The sequence below is a fragment of the Pseudophryne corroboree genome, chromosome 9 (assembly GCF_028390025.1).
Source record: "Pseudophryne corroboree isolate aPseCor3 chromosome 9, aPseCor3.hap2, whole genome shotgun sequence".
Classification (NCBI taxonomy): Eukaryota; Metazoa; Chordata; class Amphibia; order Anura; family Myobatrachidae; genus Pseudophryne; species Pseudophryne corroboree.
This window is the reverse complement of record NC_086452.1, coordinates 157,463,462-157,482,728: the sequence shown is the minus strand read 5'-3', so window position 1 is coordinate 157,482,728 and position 19,267 is coordinate 157,463,462. Positions and strand designations below refer to the sequence as shown.

Here is a 19,267-nt window from a genome sequence, read left to right as displayed (position 1 = left end):
GTATTTTCAACACCAGCACCGGGCTCTACTAGTCAGAGAGATAATGCCACAGCCGGGGGACACTTTTATATCGGTCCCTGCAACCGTGGCATTAAATCACTAACTAGTCACCCCTGGCCGGGGTACCCTGCAGGAGTGGGGACCCCTTAAATCAAGGGGTCCCCCCTCCAGCCACCCAAGGGCCAGGGGTGAAGCCCGAGGCTGTCCCCCCCATCCAAGGGCTGCGGATGGGAGGCTGATAGCCAAGTGACAAAAATAAAGAATATTGTTTTTTGTAGCGGAACTACAAGTCCCAGCAAGCCTCCCCCGCAAGCGGGTACTTGGAGAACCACAAGTACCAGCATGCGGGGGGGGGGGGGGGCTGTTACCTGTAGTTCTACTGCAAAAAAAATACCCAAATAAAAACAGTACACGCACACCATGAAAGTAAAACTTTATTACATACATGCACGCCGACACACACATACTTACCTATGTTGACACGCCGACTCGGTCCACTTCTCCATGTAGAATCCGTGGGGTACCTGAAAATAAAATTATACTCACAAAAATCCTGTGTAGCATCTGTCCTCTTCTGCTTGTAATCCACGTACTTGGCAATAAAACAAAACGCATTACCCGGACCACGCACTGAAAGGGGTCCCATGTTTACCCATGGGACCCTTTTCCCCGAATGCCTGGACCCCCCGTGACTCCTGTCACAGAGAGTCCCTTCAGCCAATCAGGGAGCGCCACGTCGTGGCACTCTCCTGATTGGCTGTGCGCGTCTGAGCTGTCAGACGCACATAGCCGCTCCATTATCTTCAATGGTGGGAACTTTGCGGTTAGTGGTGAGGTTACTCGCGGTCAGTGGATATCAACTGAATAAAATGGAACGCTTGATCAAAACATCTACAACATTATGCCCTAAACACTACCTTACTTGAATTTATTTTTTAACAGCTCTGCTATCTGATTAAAAATATTTTACAGAAATCCCTGAAGAGCTGGTGAACTACTCAATCATTTTATTTTGACCTTTTTGCTTTTGTAGAAATTAAGAGTGTCCACTAAGTGACATACCTTCTTAAGGGCCCCATACATTACAAGGATATGTCTGAGGTTGAAGTCGGAGGCGATTTCCCTTGAACTCTCCCGGGAGCTTCCCGGGAGTGGTTCCATACGATTTGGTACATTTTGCATGCAATATATCTTATGCGATCCCAGCCATGCCTGCAGGAACAGACATATCACGAGTGCAGCACTAACGATCTAGGGGAGCCGATACGACCCACACGGGAACGCGCAACGGATCAGATCGGATACACCTCCAAAATGCCCAATTTCACCCGATATATCGAACCGAATGCCCGAAATTGGATGAAATCGGGCATTATCGTTCTAGTGTATGGGGCCCTTAAGTTTGGTAGAGCTCCAAAGAAGAGGACACAATGCATTAGTGATGTCAAGAGAGTTTCTATAGAAAATAAGGATTTAAAAATAGACGTCCACTGTAGTAGCCTCTATGCATGAAAGTAAACATCAGAGAATGGACATTAATATCTTCATTATGAAGCAGTAAATGTTGTAATAGATATGGGTCACAGGCTATTGGGAGTTGCAAAACATAAATATTTAATAAAATGTTCCTTCTGCGGAAACTGCCAATGTACTGTAGGAAGAGAAACTCCTCAAAGTGGTTAATATTGTGCTTCCCTCACTAGAGGCTGCAAACCGTCACTGTAAAGCATCAATCTACTCCAGAGTGCTGTTTGAGCGAGATCCTCTTTTGAGATCTATATCCTGGCAAAGCATGTACTGAGAATGAAGCATCCTCCACTTCATATCAGAGTAGACTGCATGTAGTGCTACTCCAGGCCTGGCCAACCGGTGGCTCTCCAGCTGTTGTAAAACTACAAGTCCCATCATGCTTTGACACAGTTTTTCTATTAGGGAATGCTAAAACTGTGGCAGGGCATGCTGGGATGTGTAGTTTCACAACATCTGGAGAGTCACAGATTGGCCAGGCCTGTGCTACTCTATAGCCATGGCCTGGCTACTGCTATGGTATTTCTGTGACTGGGCAAACCAAATTCACCTACACCACAGCAACTCTGGGACATCGATCAACAGAATATTTGGCAGAAGCCGCCTACAGCATCCACAAACCACCAACAGCACTGTGGTCTACAAGTGTGGCCTCACACCTTCTGAGGCAGAGTTTCCCAAACTCCACCATTACAGTTCAGGTTTTAAATTATTTCCAAGCTTGAGTCCAGATCCTTAAATGAAATTGACTCAGGTACTAAATCAATGGTTGAGTGTGGGAAACGCTGTTCTTAACGGAGTAAAGCTGCACTTCCATTATCACAGCGGCTCGGGACACCAACCAACACAGCATTACAAAGGAGTCTTCATACTCATGCATTTGATGGTGTGATCCAATAAATATGACAGGAGATAACAAGATTGCCATTCTTCCCAATACACAAATCACAAAGTATAAAGGTAAAACCTTATCTATATCCAGATTAGAGGATAACCCCCACACGGGTAACAACCAAAATTATGTTTGTTTTGCTCAATCAAGTTATCTTTGTTCAAACCAATTTAAGTGCCAGATAGTAAAATTGTTGGGAAATAAATATGGCTGAAAAGGTAATTGCACATTGTTGTTATTTACACTTGAATCATTAAGAAGCAATAGCCTTAGAGGTCATGTAGCCTCAGAAGTCAGGCCTGGAGAACATGAAACTATCCAGGTGTTGTGAAAATTAAATCCCCAGCATTCTCCTCTGGCAAATAGCATTTACTTTATAGCTGGCTGGGTTCTCGGAGACTTGTAGTTACTTGGAGAAGCCACAGGTTGTGCAGGCCTGATCACTATTAACTCAGATAATGTGCATTACCAACCTTTTTTCAGCATTCCAAATCAAAAAAGTTATAACCGTAAGAAATCTCAAAGGAAACCAGCAAATGACAATGGGACCTGAACAGCAAGTGACGAGAAACAAACGTCTATATGAAATTTGTCTATGTAATAATATTATATGTATTATAATAAGGGTGTGTACATGATTTATACATTTATAGGGAAATAAAGCCTGGCAGAACAGCAGACTGACCTATGTCTTGATATTGTCCAGTCTTGCAACGTTGCACACTGCAGTCTGAAAATTCATTTACAATTTTACAAAGGGCCAACAATTTATACTGCACTTCCCAAATATTTCTATAACAGTCTGACACAAATCAGACGCTCCTTATTAGTTTGCAGACATCAATATAAACTAGATAAAAACGGAGACCAGGAAACAGCTCGATTGTCCTTGATCTGACTTTGACGTACATGTTTTCTAGCTTGAATCAAAAGACCCCACTGCTTATTTATTAAGTTATGCTCTGTGCATGAATACACTAATATGGTAATTAATATGGACATCACAAAAGAAAATGTATTTGAAAAGTACTGTAGTGCATTGATTAACTGTGCCTAGAACAAATAATGCTTAAGCAAGAGACCGCTTTAGGGTAAGCTATTTTCATGCTATTAGCCAGGTCTTTCTTGTTACTTTTGGTTTACTTAAGCCATGCCACACCCTCCAGTGACATCAGAACACACAATCTATAACAGGCCACATCTGACAGCATTGGTCACTGAACACACACACACAAAGCTGGCCATACACTTTACGATTATTTGTCAATCCAATCAATTCGATTGTTGGAATGAAAATCTGGTTCTGGGTGAGAGCAAATCACAACAGACAATTTGCTCTCAAACATTTCGGAAAAGGATCAAAAATGGTCACTCCGATAAATTGGCTACATCAGTTTGATTTAACCAAATTCAGCCGAACAACTGTTTTTGTCAGTTTTCCGTATTCTTGATACAAATGGTCGATTGTCATTTGCTCCCAGATTTTTGTTCCAACCAGCCAGACTGGACAGATAATTTTATAGTGTGTACCAAGCTTAAGAATGCCACTACTGTAGCAAGAATTTATTTCTCTTTGGCTTCTGGTCTTGATGAGTTCCAAGACTTCCTCGAACAGTGTCATACTTCTAGCGAGCTTGTAGTTTTCAATACACTATATAAAATGTAGTGGTTCCTAGAGTTTGTACGCCTGTTAACTTAGAAACAGCCTTACCTGCATAAGCAGCAGACCCACAATAAAAGCACTTCCTTGGCAGTATCCAACTTCTCGATCCACTAAGGAATATGCCTTAATACAAAAAACAAACGCTTATTACAATCATACATACACAAAGTGTAAAAGACATACAGTATGTATTTCCTGTACACTTGTAGCCAAATCTGAAAACCCTTCATGACCCCATGTACCATACATCACCGTCCCTAAGTGAACGACATTATCATTTGTATTTTATGCAGACTGGCCTTGTACAGACATGAAATGTCTGTACAAGGCAAAACTGGACTTTTCCCGCGAAACGCAATTACAGCCTATTCAATTTTCCGGGAAAATTTATCTGTGATAATTTTTTCACTAATTTCACTTCACCTACTCTGAAGCAGGTGAAAAGTTGGGAAAAGTCACTATTTTAAGGTGAAAATGTTTGGATATGGTACAGAACTCCTGGGACGCCCCCCTTAATGACTAATTAGGCACGTAGAAGTTTTAAATTATTTTTAATTGGCCAATAATGACATGTCATTTTTGGGGTGAAAAAGTACAAAGTGATGGAAATTGGGGTTCAAGGTATGGGTACATGTATATTGGGGTGCTTTATGAGTGGGACAGGTGATTTTAGGCTTGCAGATGGGAGTAATCGGTCTGTTTCCACTTTTTTTTAAAGTACCCTAAAATGACCCAAATATATACTTATACCCATTTTCATGTACCCCAAATTTAATGAGCATTTATTTTGCTCAAAAAAAACTTGCTTTCTATCATTTTTTTTCATTAAAAAAAAAAAAAATGCATATAACAGCCATTTCACACAATTTAAGTCCCTCAAAACTCTTTAATGTGATCTCTAACACACTTCTCTTCTGTTTTCCAAGGTTAGTTTAGCATTTTTTGGGGTACAGGCTGATTTTCCCATTTTCACCTTCACTTTTCACTGCAAGAATTTTCACGTGAAACCCGTTTGGAATTAAATAGGTCGAATTTTCGCCCGATTGCCGCGACAAATTTTCGCGCAAAAAACTGCTGCGAATTTGCGGATAATTGAATACCCTAGTAAATATGTATCGCTATTCCCCTCAATGCAATAATTGCAGAGTGCGCACTTAAGCTGGCCATACACTATCCAACTAGTTGATTGGAATTAAAATTTGGTAATGTATGGGAGTAAATGACAATCATCTGGGGTTTGGGAACAAACTGCTTATTGTCATTTGCACCCATACATTTTTACCAGATTTTTATTCCAACCAACCAACTAGTTGGATGAAAGTTAATATAGTGTATAGCCAGCTGAAGGTTGTTCTCTTCCCTCAAACACAAATAATAATGTCTATATGCACAATGACCTCTCTCCTACATGGTATATACAGCTTGGTGCTCTTTTTGGATATAATACTTATGGACTATGCTGGAAATACAATGTCCTCTCATGAATGGGGATACCCACACTATAGATTTAAAGCCCATTGACTTCGCCCAGTGTACTGGTGATAGGCATGTCTAGAAATTGCTCCCAAACAAAGACTGTACCGCAGGTGGCTGATTATACAGGATACACAACCAAACCTATTTGTTATTGCATACAAAGCACTCTCCTGTCGTAACTACTCTAATAGATGGATGGAGCAGACTGAACCCATTCTAACTGCACTGCTATCTACATGTCGTCCTGCATTACAGCCTGATCAAAGTTATGAGGTTCTTTAAAATTAACAAACTCACAATAAAATTATAAGTTTAGAATTTGCCAAATAAAAAACGAGTTTTATGGTAAGAACTTACCCTTGATAAAACTCTTTCTGCGAGGTACACTGGGCTCCACAAGTCTGGACAATGGGGTATAGAGTAGGATCTTGAGCCGAGGCACCAACAGGCTCAAAGCTTTGACTGTTCCCAGAATGCACAGCGCCGCCTCCTATATCACCCCGCCTCCCTGCACAGGAGCTCAGTTTAGTTAACCAGCCCAATGCAGTAGCAGGAAAAGAGACGACAACGGTTAGTAGCCACATACACCACACTGTCACGACAAGAGAAGTGTCAGCGGCTAATGCCATATCAACCCAAAGAAGCTAAGTGCGTCAGGGTGGGTGCCTTGTGGAGCCCAGTGCACCTCGCAGAAAAAGAGTTTTAACAAGGGTAAGTTCTTACCATAAAACTCGTTTTCTGCTGCGGGGTACACTGGGCTCCACAAGTCTGGACAATGGGGATGTCCTAAAGCAGTTCCTTATGGGAGGGGACGCACTGTAGCGGGCACAGGAACCCGGCGTCCAAAGGAAGCATCCTGGGAAGCGGCAGTATCGAAGGCATAGAACCTTATGAACGTGTTCCCGGAGGACCACGTAGCCGCCTTGCACAATTTATCAAGGGTCGCACCACGTTGGGCCGCCCAAGAAGGTCCAACAGACCGAGTAGAATGGGCCGTAATGTGAACAGGAGCTGACAGACCAGCCTTCACATAAGCATGCGCAATCACCATTCTAATCCACCTGGACAGGGTCTGCTTGTGAGCAGGCCAGTAACTGTTTGTGAAATCCAAACAAAACAAAGAGAATCAGACTTTCTAACAGAAGCAGTTCTCTTCACACAGATACGGAGAGCCCGTACCACATCCAAAGACCGCTCTTTGGGAGACAGATCAGGAGAAACAAGAGACAAAAGCTGGAACCACAATCTCCTAATTAAGGTGGTACGAAGAAACCACCTTAGGTTAATATCCGGGACGTGTCCTAAGAACCGCCCGGTCACGGTGAAAAATCAGATATGGGGAACTACAAGACAAGGCACCCAAATCTTCTAGCAGAGGCAATAGCCAGCAAGAACACCACCTTAAGGGAAAGCCACTTAAGGTCAGCTTGAACCAAGAGGTTCAAATGGAGGCTCCTGCAATGCCTCCAAAACCACCGACAAGTCCCAAGGAGCCACAGGCGGGACATAGGGAGGTTGGATACGCAACACACCCTGAGTGAAAGTATGAACATCAGGTAAAGTCGCAATTTTTCTCTGAAACCACACCGACAAGGCAGAAATATGAACCTTGAGGGAGGCCAGACGCAGGCCTAAATCTAGGCCCTGCTGTAGAAAAGCCAAACGTTTGGCTGTACTAAACTTGGAAGCGTCATAATGGTTAGATGCGCACCAAACAAAGTAGGAATGCCAGACGCGATAGTAAATCCGAGCAGAGGCCGGATTCCGGGCCCGCAACATAGTTTTAATGACCTCTTCAGAAAAACCCTTAGCTCTTAAGACGGAAGCTTCAAGAGCCACGCCGTCAAAGACAGCCGGGCTAGGTCCTGGTAGACACAGGGGCCCTGAACGAGTAGGTCTGGGCGTTGTGGAAGTAGAAGTGGACGCTCTGACGATAGGCCTTGCAGGTCTGAGAACCAGTGCCGTCTGGGCCACGCCGGAGCTATGAGAAGCAGATTTCCTTTTTCTTGCTTGAACTTCCGAATTACCCTGGGCAGGAGTGACACCGGAGGGAACACGTACGGCAGCCGAAACCTCCACGGCACTGCCAGCGCATCCACGAATGCTGCTTGAGGATCCCTTGTCCTTGATCCGAAGACCGGAACCTTGTGATTGTGTCGAGACGACATCAGAACCACATCTGGAAGACCGCACCTTTCCACGAGGAGTTGAAACACTTCTGGATGGAGGCCCCACTCGCCGGCATGCACGTCCTGACGACTGAGAAAGTCCGCTTCCCAATTCAGGACTCCCGGAATGAATATTTCCGATATTGCCGGTAGATGGCGTTCTGCCCACTGTAGAATCCGTGAGGCTTCCTTCATTGCCAAACGGCTTCGAGTGCCGCCTTGATGATTCATGTTAGCCACTGTGGTGGCGTTGTCCGACTGTACTTAAACAGGATGGTTCTGAATCAAATTCTGGGCTAGGTTCAACGCATTGAAGACCGCCTGCAACTCCAGAATGTTGATAGATAGGAGAGATTCCTCCTTGGTCCACCGACCCTGCAAGGAGTGCTGCTCCAGCACCGCGCCCCAACCTCTTAGACTGGCATCTGTCGTCAACAGGACCCAGTTGGATAAGGGACGGACTCTGCACAATTGTCGGTCCTGGAGCCACCAGAGCAGCGACAGACGGACCTCCGGAGTCAAAGAGATCATCTGAGACCTGATCCGGTGAGGCAGGCCGTCCCCACTTGGCTAGAATCAGCTTATGGAGAGGGCGAGAATGGAATTGAGCATACTCCACCATGTCTAATGCTGACACTATGAGGCCGAAAGGAAGGAACGAATCCTGTCCTGAAGTTTCAGGACTTTCTCCTGAGACAAGAACAACCTCTGGTTGTGAGTGTCCAACAGCGCTCCCAGATGCACCATGCTCTGAGCAGGGACCAGGGAGGATTTCTTCCAGTTGATAAGCCACCCGTGGGCTTGTAGAAACCGGACCGTCATATCCAGATGACGCAGGAGAAGATCTGGGGAATTTGCCAGGATTAACAAGTCGTCCAGATATGGCAGTATCCTGACCCCTTGACGGCGGAGTACCACAGTCATCACCACCATAACTTTGGTGAAGACTCGCGTGGCCGTTGTTAAACCAAAAGGTAACGCCCGAAACTGGTAATGGAGGTTGCCAATAGTGAACCTCAGGTATTGTTGATGTGACACTGCTATAGGAATATGCAGGTAAGCATCCTGTATGTCCAGGGAGACCATGTAGTCCCCAGGTTCCAAGGCCAGAACTATAGAGTGAAGGTTTTCCATACGGAACTTGGAAACCTTCACAAACTTGTTCAGTGCCTTGTGGTTGAGAATGGGCAGGGAGGACCCATTCGGTTTCGGGACTAGAAACAGTGGAGAATAGTACACCCGGCCCCTCTGAGCAAGAGGCACCTGTACTACGACTCCTATATCCAGGAGGGTCTGTACCACCGAATGTAGAGTGTTTGCCTTTGTCTGGTCCGACGGGACGTCTGTCTGGCAAAATCGATGAGGGGGTCGGTTTTTGAAGGCTATGGCGTAACCTCAAATGACGACTTCCCGTACCCAGGCATCTGAAGTGGTCTTCAACCATTCCTGGGTATACCCTAGAAGCCGGCCCCCCAACCTGGGATCTCCCAGGGGGAGACCCGCTCCGTCATGCGGCAGGCTTATCGGTCTTGGAAGCTGGCTGACGGGCCGCCCAGGCTCTTTTGGGCTTCGGCTTAACAGGTTTGGAAGTGCGGGCCTGCTTATGGTACGCCTGACCTTTTGCTTTACCTGAAGGACGAAAGGGGCGAAAGGACGTGCCTTTGGCCTTCGACACAGAAGGAGCTGTATTAGGCAGACAGACAGTTTTGGCAGTAGCCAAGTCAGCCACTATCTTATTTAAGTCCTCCCCAAACAGAATATCCCCCTTGAAAGGGAGTACCTCCAGGGTTTTTCTAGAGTACAGATCCACAGACCAGGATCTCAGCCACAATATCCTGCAAGCCAGGAATTACGTAGTAGAGGCCTTGGCTGCTAGGATACCGGCATCAGAAGCCGCCTTTTAATATAGCGAGAAGCTGTGACAATATATGACAAGCATTGTCTAGCATGGTCAGAGGAGATTTCAGCTTCTAACTCCAAGGCCCATGCTTCAATAACCTCTGCCGCCCATGTAGCTGCAATAGTGGGCCTTTGTGCAGCACCCCGTGAGGGTGTAAATCGCTTTTAGACAACCCTCGACACGTTTATCCGTAGGCTCTTTTAGAGATGTGACGGTAGTGACAGGTAGAGCTGAGGAAACCACCATCCTAGCCACATGTGAGTCTACTGGAGAAAGCGTTTCCCAATTCTTAGACAGCTCTGGCGCGAGGGGATAGCAAGCCAGCATCTTCTTTTGAGGCACAAACTTCGTACCCAGGCTTTGCCAGGGTTCCTGACGTATATCCACTAGGTGGTCAGAGTGAGGTAAAACTTGTTTAATCACCTTCTGACGCTTGAACCTATCTGGTTTCTGAGGAGGAACAGATGGCTCGGGATCATCCGTAATCTGCAGAATTAACTTAATAGCCTCCAAAAGATCAGGAACATCCACATGTGAACTACCTTCCCCATCAGCCGCATCTGAGTCAGAACCTGTGGGGTCAGTGTATGCGCTGTCTTCATCAGACGAGGTGTTAGTGACAGCAGTGGATTGTGAGGAGACGAGCGCTCGCTTAGAGGACCTCTTGGACTTAGGCGAGCAATGGTCAGACTTTTTAGTAGTCAGGGACTGGTTCAACTTCTTTAATTGAGCAGATAAATCGTCCGCCCCCGGCAGGTTAGCTGCAGGAACCACATACGGTTGTACCGGCATTGGGGGTACCATAGGGGGTGTTAGTTTATTAACTAGCGTATGCGGAAGCGTGGAAAAAGCGGCCCACGGAGGGTCAGTATGTGCCTCCGTTACCACAGTCCCACTGGGGGGCAAGGAGCCCCCAGAACAAGAGCTCACAGCTGCTATATTCTCCCCATATGTGCCTGTGGCTTCAGCAACACCAGCAGTGTATTCCACCCCAGAACAGTTACCCTCAGAAGCAGACATGATATAACTTGCAGTATGAGGTAACACAGTACAATTATTAGCAGCACTATATCCCTAAACCCAAACCCCTGCGCAGTGTAGTCAGCACCAGCAGAGATAAAGGAGAGATATGGTGACTATATCACAGAGAAAAATACGTAATACAGTATATCTTTGTGAAAATCCTATATTAAATAACACCTGACGCACCAAGCCCCCTCAGGTTATAGAATATAGGGATAGCAAGTTGAGTGAAAGACACGAAATGGACACCATTCAGCTATCAATGCACACACAAATAGTCACAGTTTGTACAATGCAGAGGTTATTACTGACAATAATACTGCACTGGACTAGCTTACACAGCTATATAACAATAGATATACATCCAGTTCTTACTGTGTACTGTTATATCACAGGGTAATTGTACTATAAACCCCTGACTAAATGCACTCTTTCTTACTAACACTGACTAAAAAGGCAGATAGAATACTTAAGTGTCATGTAAAGGCACAGCGCTGACAACCAGGCGGCTTTACATAGGAGGATTTGCCCAAGCAGTCCTAGGAACAGTGAGCTGAGGAGTAATGGCGCCGCAGACACTGACAGGGAGTGAGGAAAAGACAGAGATGCAGTTCCAGGGCGGGAACACTTGCTGGAAATGGCGCCCTGGGGCTGGGGGAGGGGCTTCAGGTCTAAGCCTTATCCCCCTTGCTGGCAAAACCACCGGGTACTGTGGGCGATATTAAAAATAAGATTTTACTTACCGATAAATCTATTTCTCGTAGTCCGTAGTGGATGCTGGGAACTCCGTCAGGACCATGGGGATTAGCGGCTCCGCAGGAGACAGGGCACAAAAATAAAGCTTTAGGATCAGGTGGTGTGCACTGGCTCCTCCCCCTATGACCCTCCTCCAAGCCTCAGTTAGGATACTGTGCCCGGACGAGCGTACACAATAAGGAAGGATTTTGAATCCCGGGTAAGACTCATACCAGCCACACCAATCACACCGTACAACTTGTGATCTGAACCCAGTTAACAGTATGACAACGTAGGAGCCTCTGAACAGACGGCTCACAACAAGAACAACCCGATTTTTTTGTAACAATAACTATGTACAAGTATTGCAGACAATCCGCACTTGGGATGGGCGCCCAGCATCCACTACGGACTACGAGAAATAGATTTATCGGTAAGTAAAATCTTATTTTCTCTAACGTCCTAGTGGATGCTGGGGACTCCGTCAGGACCATGGGGATTATACCAAAGCTCCCAAACGGGCGGGAGAGTGCGGATGACTCTGCAGCACCGAATGAGAGAACTCCAGGTCCTCTTTAGCCAGGGTATCAAATTTGTAGAATTTTACAAACGTGTTCTCCCCCGACCACGTAGCTGCTCGGCAGAGTTGTAATGCCGAGACCCCTCGGGCAGCCGCCCAGGATGAGCCCACCTTCCTTGTGGAATGGGCCTTGACAGATTTAGGCTGTGGCAGGCCTGCCACAGAATGTGCAAGTTGAATTGTGCTACAAATCCAACGAGCAATCGTCTGCTTAGAAGCAGGAGCACCCAGCTTGTTGGGTGCATACAGTATAAACAGCGAGTCAGATTTTCTGACTCCAGCCGTCCTTGAAATATATATTTTCAATGCCCTGACAACGTCCAGCAACTTTGAATCCTCCAAATCGCTAGTAGCCGCAGGCACCACAATAGGCTGGTTCAGGTGAAACGCTGACACCACCTTAGGCAGAAAATGAGGACGCGTCCGCAGTTCTGCCCTGTCCGAATGGAAAATCAGATATGGGCTTTTATACGATAAAGCCGCCAATTCTGACACTCTCCTGGCTGAAGCCAGGGCCAGTAGCATGGTTACTTTCCATGTAAGATATATCAAATCCGCCGATTTGAGTGGCTCAAACCAATGGGATTTGAGAAATCCAAAACTACATTAAGGTCCCACGGAGCCACTGGGGGCACAACCGGGGGCTGTATATGTAGTACTCCTTTTACAAAAGTCTGGACTTCAGGAACTGAAGCCAATTCTTTCTGGAAGAAAATCGACAGGGCCGAAATTTGAACCTTAATGGACCCCAACTTGAGGCCCATAGACAATCCTGTTTGCAGGAAATGTAGGAATCGACCCAATTGAAATTCCTCCGTGGGGGCCTTCCTGGCCTCACACCACGCAACATATTTTCTCCAAATGCGGTGATAATGTTGTGCAGTCACCTCCTTCCTGGCTTTAACCAGTGTAGGAATGACCTCTTCTGGAATGCCTTTTTCCCTTAGAATTCGGCGTTCAACCGCCACGCCGTCAAACGCAGCCGCGGTAAGTCTTGGAATAGACACGGTCCCTGCTGAATCAGGTCCCGTCTTAGAGGTAGAGGCCACGGATTTTCCGTGAGCATCTCCTGAAGTTCCGGGTACCAAGTTCTTCTTGGCCCATCCGGAGCCACGAGTATCGTTCTTACTCCCCTTTGCCGTATAATTCTCAGTACTTTGGGTATGAGAGGCAGAGGAGGAAACACATACACTGACTGGAACACCCACGGTGTTACCAGAGCGTCCACAGCTATTGCCTGAGGGTCTCTTGACCTGGCGCAATACCTGTCCAGTTTTTTGTTGAGGCGAGACGCCATCATATCCACCTTTGGTTTTTCCCAACGGTTCACAATCATGTGGAAGACTTCTGGATGAAGTCCCCACTCTCCCGGGTGTAGATCGTGTCTGCTGAGGAAGTCTGCTTCCCAGTTGTCCACTCCCGGAATGAACACTGCTGACAGTGCTATCACATGATCTTCCGCCCAGCGAAGAATCCTTGCAGCTTCTGCCATTGCTCTCCTGCTTCTTGTGCCGCCCTGTCTGTTTACGTGGGCGACTGCCGTGATGTTGTCCGACTGGATCAACACCGGCTGACCCTGAAGCAGGGGTTTTGCCAGGCTTAGAGCATTGTAAATCGCTCTTAGCTCCAGTATATTTATGTGAAGAGACATCTCCAGGCTTGACCATACTCCCTGGAAGTTTCTTCCCTGTGTGACCGCTCCCCAGCCTCTCAGACTGGCATCCGTGGTCACCAGGACCCAGTCCTGTATGCCGAATCTGCGGCCTTCTAACAGATGAGCACTCTGCAACCACCACAGAAGAGACACCCTTGTCCGTGGCGATAAGGTTATCCGCTGATGCATCTGCAGATGCGATCCGGACCATTTGTCCAGCAGATCCCACTGAAAAGTTCGTGCGTGGAATCTGCCGAATGGGATTGCTTCGTAAGAAGCCACCATCTTTCCCAGGACTCTTGTGCATTGATGCACAGACACTTTTCCTGGTTTTAGGAGGTTCCTGACAAGTTCGGATAACTCCTTGGCTTTCTCCTCCGGAAGAAACACCTTTTTCTGAACCGTGTCCAGAATCATTCCCAGGAACAGCAGACGTGTTGTCGGGGTCAACTGAGATTTTGGAAAATTCAGAATCCACCCGTGTTGTTGCAGCACTACTTGGGTTAGTGCTACTCCGTCCTCCAGCTGTTCTCTGGACCTTGCCCTTATCAGGAGATCGTCCAAGTAAGGGATAATTAATACGCCTCTTCTTCGCAGAAGAATCATCATTTCGGCCATTACCTTGGTAAAGACCCGAGGTGCCGTGGACAATCCAAACGGCAGCGTCTGAAACTGATAATGACAGTTTTGCACCACGAACCTGAGGTACCCTTGATGTGAAGGGCAAATTGGGACTTGCAGGTAAGCATCTTTTATGTCCAGGGACACCATAAAGTCCCCTTCTTCCAGATTCGCTATCACTGCTCTGAGTGATTCCATCTTGAACTTGAATTTTTGTATGTACAGGTTCAAAGATTTCAGATTTAGAATAGGTCTTACCGAGCCGTCCGGCTTCGGTACCACAAATAGCGTGGAGTAATACCCCTTTTCCTGTTGTAGGAGGGGTACCTTGACTATCACCTGCTGAGAAAACAGCTTGTGAATGGCTTCCAATACCGTCGCCCTGTCTGAGGGAGACGTTGGCAAAGCAGACTTTAGGAACCGGCGAGGGGGAGACTTCTCGAATTCCAACCTGTAACCCTGAGATACTACCTGCAGGATCCAGGGGTCCACCTGTGAGCAAGCCCACTGCGCGCTGAAATTCTTGAGTCGACCCCCCACCGTTCCTGAGTCCGCTTGTAAAGCCCCAGCGTCATGCTGAGGGCTTTGCAGAACCCGCGGAGGGCTTCTGTTCCTGGGAAGGAGCTGCTTGCTGCCCTCTCTTACACTTTCCTCTGCCTCGGGGCAGATATGACTGTCCTTTTGCCCGCTTCTTATAGGACCGAAAGGACTGCGGCTGAAAAGACGGTGTCTTTTTCTGTTGGGAGGGGGTCTGAGGTAAAAAGGTGGATTTCCCGGCAGTTGCCGTGGCCACCAAATCCGATAGACCGACGCCAAATAATTCCTCCCCTTTATACGGCAATACTTCCATATGCCGTTTGTAATCCGCATCACCTGACCACTGTCGTGTCCATAAACTTCTTCTGGCAGATATGGACATCGCACTTACTCTCGATGCCAGAGTGCAAATATCCCTCTGAGCATCTCGCATATAAAGAAAAGCATCCTTTAATTGCTCTAAAGTCTGTAAAATACGGTCCCTATCCAGGGTATCAATATTTTCAGTCAGGGAATCCGACCAGACCACCCCAGCACTGCACATCCAGGCTGAGACGATGGCTGGTCGCAGTATAACACCAGTATGTGTGTATATACTTTTTAGGGTAGTTTCCAGCCTCCTATCAGCTGGATCCTTGAGGGCGGCCGTATCAGGAGACGGTAACGCCACTTGTTTTGATAAGCGTGTGAGCGCCTTATCCACCTTAGGGGGTGTTTCCCAGCGCGCCCTAACCTCTGGCGGGAAAGGGTATAATGCCAATAACTTTTTTGAAATTAGCACTTTTCTATCTGGGTTAACCCACGCTTCATCACATACATCATTCAATTCCTCTGATTCAGGAAAAACTACAGGTAGTTTTTTTTCACCCCCCACATAATACCCCTTTTTGTGGTACTTGTAGTATCAGAGATATGCAAAGCCTCCTTCATTGCCGTGATCATATAACGTGTGGCCCTACTGGAAAATACGTTTGTTTCTTCACCGTCGACACTAGATTCAGTGTCCGTGTCTGGGTCTGTGTCGACCGACTGAGGTAAAGGGCGTTTTACAGCCCCTGACGGTGTCTGAGACGCCTGGGCAGGTACTAACTGGTTTTCCGGCCGTCTCATGTCGTCAACTGATTTTTGTTATGTGCTGACATTATCACGTAATTCCATAAACAAAGCCATCCATTCCGGTGTCGACTCCCTGGGGGGTGACATCACCATTACCGGCAATTGCTCTGCCTCCACACCAACATCGTCCTCATACATGTCGACACACACGTACCGACACACAGCAGACACACAGGGAATGCTCTATTGAAGACAGGACCCCACTAGCCCTTTGGGGAGACAGAGGGAGAGTTTGCCAGCACACACCCAAGCGCTATAATATATATGGGAACAACCCTATATAAGTGTTGTATCCTTATAGCAGCTTAAATATAGTAATATCGCCAAAAAAAGTGCCCCGCCTCTCTGTTTTACCCTGTTTCTGTAGTGCAGTGCAGGGGAGAGTCCTGGGAGCCTTCCTCACAGCGGAGCTGAGCAGGAAAATGGCGCTGTGTGCTGAGGAGAATAAGCCCCGCCCCCTATTTCGGCGGGCTCTTCTCCGGAGTTTGTGAGATCTGGCAGGGGTTAAATACATCCATATAGCCTCAAGGGCTATATGTGATGTATTTTTTAGCCATAAAAAGGTATTATACATTGCTGCCTAGGGCGCCCCCCCAGCGCCCTGCACCCTCCGTGACCGCTGTGTGAAGTGTGCTGACAACAATGGCGCACAGCTGCAGTGCTGTGCGCTACCTCAGGAAGACTGAAAAGTCTTCTGCCGCCTGATCTGGACCTCTTCCATCTTCGGCATCTGCAAGGGGGGTCGGCGGCGCGGCTCCGGGACCGGACTCCATGGCTGGGCCTGTGTTCGATCCCTCTGGAGCTAATGGTGTCCAGTAGCCTAAGAAGCCAATCCATCCTGCACGCAGGTGAGTTGACTTCTCTCCCCTAAGTCCCTCGATGCAGTGAGCCTGTTGCCAGCAGGACTCACTGAAAATAAAAAACCTAAAAACTTTTTCTAAGCAGCTCTTTAGGAGAGCCACCTAGATTGCACCCTGCTCGGACGGGCACAAAAACCTAACTGAGGCTTGGAGGAGGGTCATAGGGGGAGGAGCCAGTGCACACCACCTGATCCTAAAGCTTTATTTTTGTGCCCCGTCTCCTGCGGAGCCGCTAATCCCCATGGTCCTGACGGAGTCCCCAGCATCCACTAGGACGTTAGAGAAATCGGTTTTAAGAGAAAACCTGACCTGCGCCCATGCCCTGGTGATCTAGTGGGATCGCCTGTAACCACAGTCTCCACCGCCAGCGCGTGCGGCCCGCCTCGCACTGACCGCGCCGGATCGCGATAAAGACCGGGTCCCGCGAGCGGGACCCACTTACCACCTCCCGAAGCACGGCCACGCGATCCTGGAGAGCCCCATCCGTGTGTCTAACATGAAGAAAACTGGAGCCTCCGCTGTAGGTACCCGGCAACCAGGGCTCGGGAGTGTACAGCGCCGCTGGGGAGAGCTGGAGCTGCAGCAGTGAATGTCACAAGACATTTACCACCGCTGCCCTTGAAGTCTTCACTTTTTACCTCATAAAAAGCTTTTCTCAGGGCTGCTAGGAGCAGCCCCTCTGTTAAGTGCCTGCTTACTGCAACACCGACAAACTGAGCTCCTGTGCTGGGAGGCGGAGCGATATAGGAGGCGGCGCTGTGCATTCTGGGTTCTTATGCCCGCTACAGTGCGTCCCCTCCCATAAGGAACTGCTTTAGGACATCCCCAATGTCTATCCTTGTGGAGCCCAGTGTACCCCGCAGCAGAAAACGAGATTTATGATAAGAACTTACCTTTGTTAAATCTCTTTCTGCGAGGTACACTGGGCTCCACAAGGCGCCCACCCTGACGCACTTAGCTTCTTTGGGTTGGTATGGCATTAGCCGCTGACACTTCTCTTGTCGTGAGAGTGTGGTGTATGTGGCTACTAACCGTTGTCGTCTCTTTTCCTGCTACTGCATTGGGCTGGTTAACTAAAAACTGAGATCCTGTGCAGGGAGGCGGGGTAATAGAGGAGGCGGCGATGTGCATTCTGGGAACAGTCAAAGCTTTGAGCCTGTTGGTGCCTCGGATCAAGATCCTACTCTACACCCCATTGTCCAGACTTGTGCAGTCCAATGTACCCCGCAGCAGAAATATTAATTTGCACACATAATATGCTAGTGATGCTTTCAGAGAGATGTACTGATGTTTTATGGACAAAATGGAACTGCAAAATGTTGAGGAGACCCTCTTGCCTGCGCTGGTATAACTCCACCCCTAACCAGAGAAATACCCACGTAACCAATGGAGGTCACAGCTTCCAGTCAGAGGGAGAGTTATGTACAGGGCCACAGACTAGAGCATCACAGTATGTTGTTGGACACAAAGCAGAATAAAACTAGATGTCACAGCAACATTGCGTAGAGAGCAGGTTCACAGAAAAGTGACATGACCTATGTAACAACCTATGGGGGAAAGGGAATGTCTTTTTTGGGCTATGAAAGTTTGGGTATGATATAGCGCTTGCTACAGGAATTGTAGAGTAAAACACTTAAAGCTTTGATTATCAGTGAAGTATTTGACAGTTTAACCATTTCATTGCCACCGCTGATAGACATAATAGCAGGAATATTTTGATTTTTACATTTTCATTGTCTGAGCCAGACTTATTGCATTTGTGCAGCTGTAAGTTGTTATTCACAATACATATCTGGTAGCACACTGGATTAAATACCTTTACCTTATGAATACTTCTCAGTTAGCAGTCAAAGAACATTACCCTCACATTTAGTAGCTTCGTTCTCAAGAGTATGAGGACACCAAATATATAGATTTTATACTGTAAAACTGCTGTGACGGCAGATGAGTTTCTTGCAAAAGTTAATTTCTATAATCAAACGTTTAATGTGATTCGTGATCACAAACTGGCTCACTTTCACTTCTGTAGATGAAGCAGTCAGACTTATCACAGATCTCTGTCCGGAGCTCCAAGGTCCCTGCTGCCGCCTACAGAGGACACCAGGGATTAAAGCCCCATGTTTACATGAGAAAGCTAACAAAAAAACCAACCTTCATGACATTGAATAAAACTTCTTGCCCCAGACTGTCTTTCTCTTTGAAGAAATCATGCTCCGGATATGTTCTGGCAATGTCCCTCCTGATGAGCTTTTCACACGGTGAGGTCATTTTTAAGAGATCAGAATACTGCTCTTTAATTGGCATATTTTGAGCGTTGCATAATAGTTGCCATACGATTGCACGAAAGTGGTGGGGTATCCCTTTTCTGACAAGTTCCTACACGAAAAACAAGACACTGCAATGTTTATATATTCATGATTTGGATTGGTTAAAAACGACCAGGTAAATCTGGTGGAAACAGAGATGAGGCACACAAGATACAGCCTTTACAAAATATTCAAAGCTTTTTGTTCCT

General features: G+C 47.1%; 1 protein-coding gene across 5 annotated transcripts in view; it reads right to left on the bottom strand.

The window, feature by feature from the left end:
- EVI5 (ecotropic viral integration site 5) overlaps positions 1-19,267 on the bottom strand; it is a 452,905-nt gene that overhangs the window by 255,220 nt on the left and 178,418 nt on the right. For all 5 annotated transcript variants that reach the window (XM_063939881.1, XM_063939882.1, XM_063939884.1 and 2 more), the window contains 2 exons: positions 18,904-19,128; positions 4,131-4,205 (listed from right to left, as the gene is read on the bottom strand). In XM_063939881.1, coding sequence (XP_063795951.1) covers positions 4,131-4,205; positions 18,904-19,128 — 300 coding nt within the window. The remainder of the gene's footprint in view (positions 1-4,130; positions 4,206-18,903; positions 19,129-19,267) is intronic.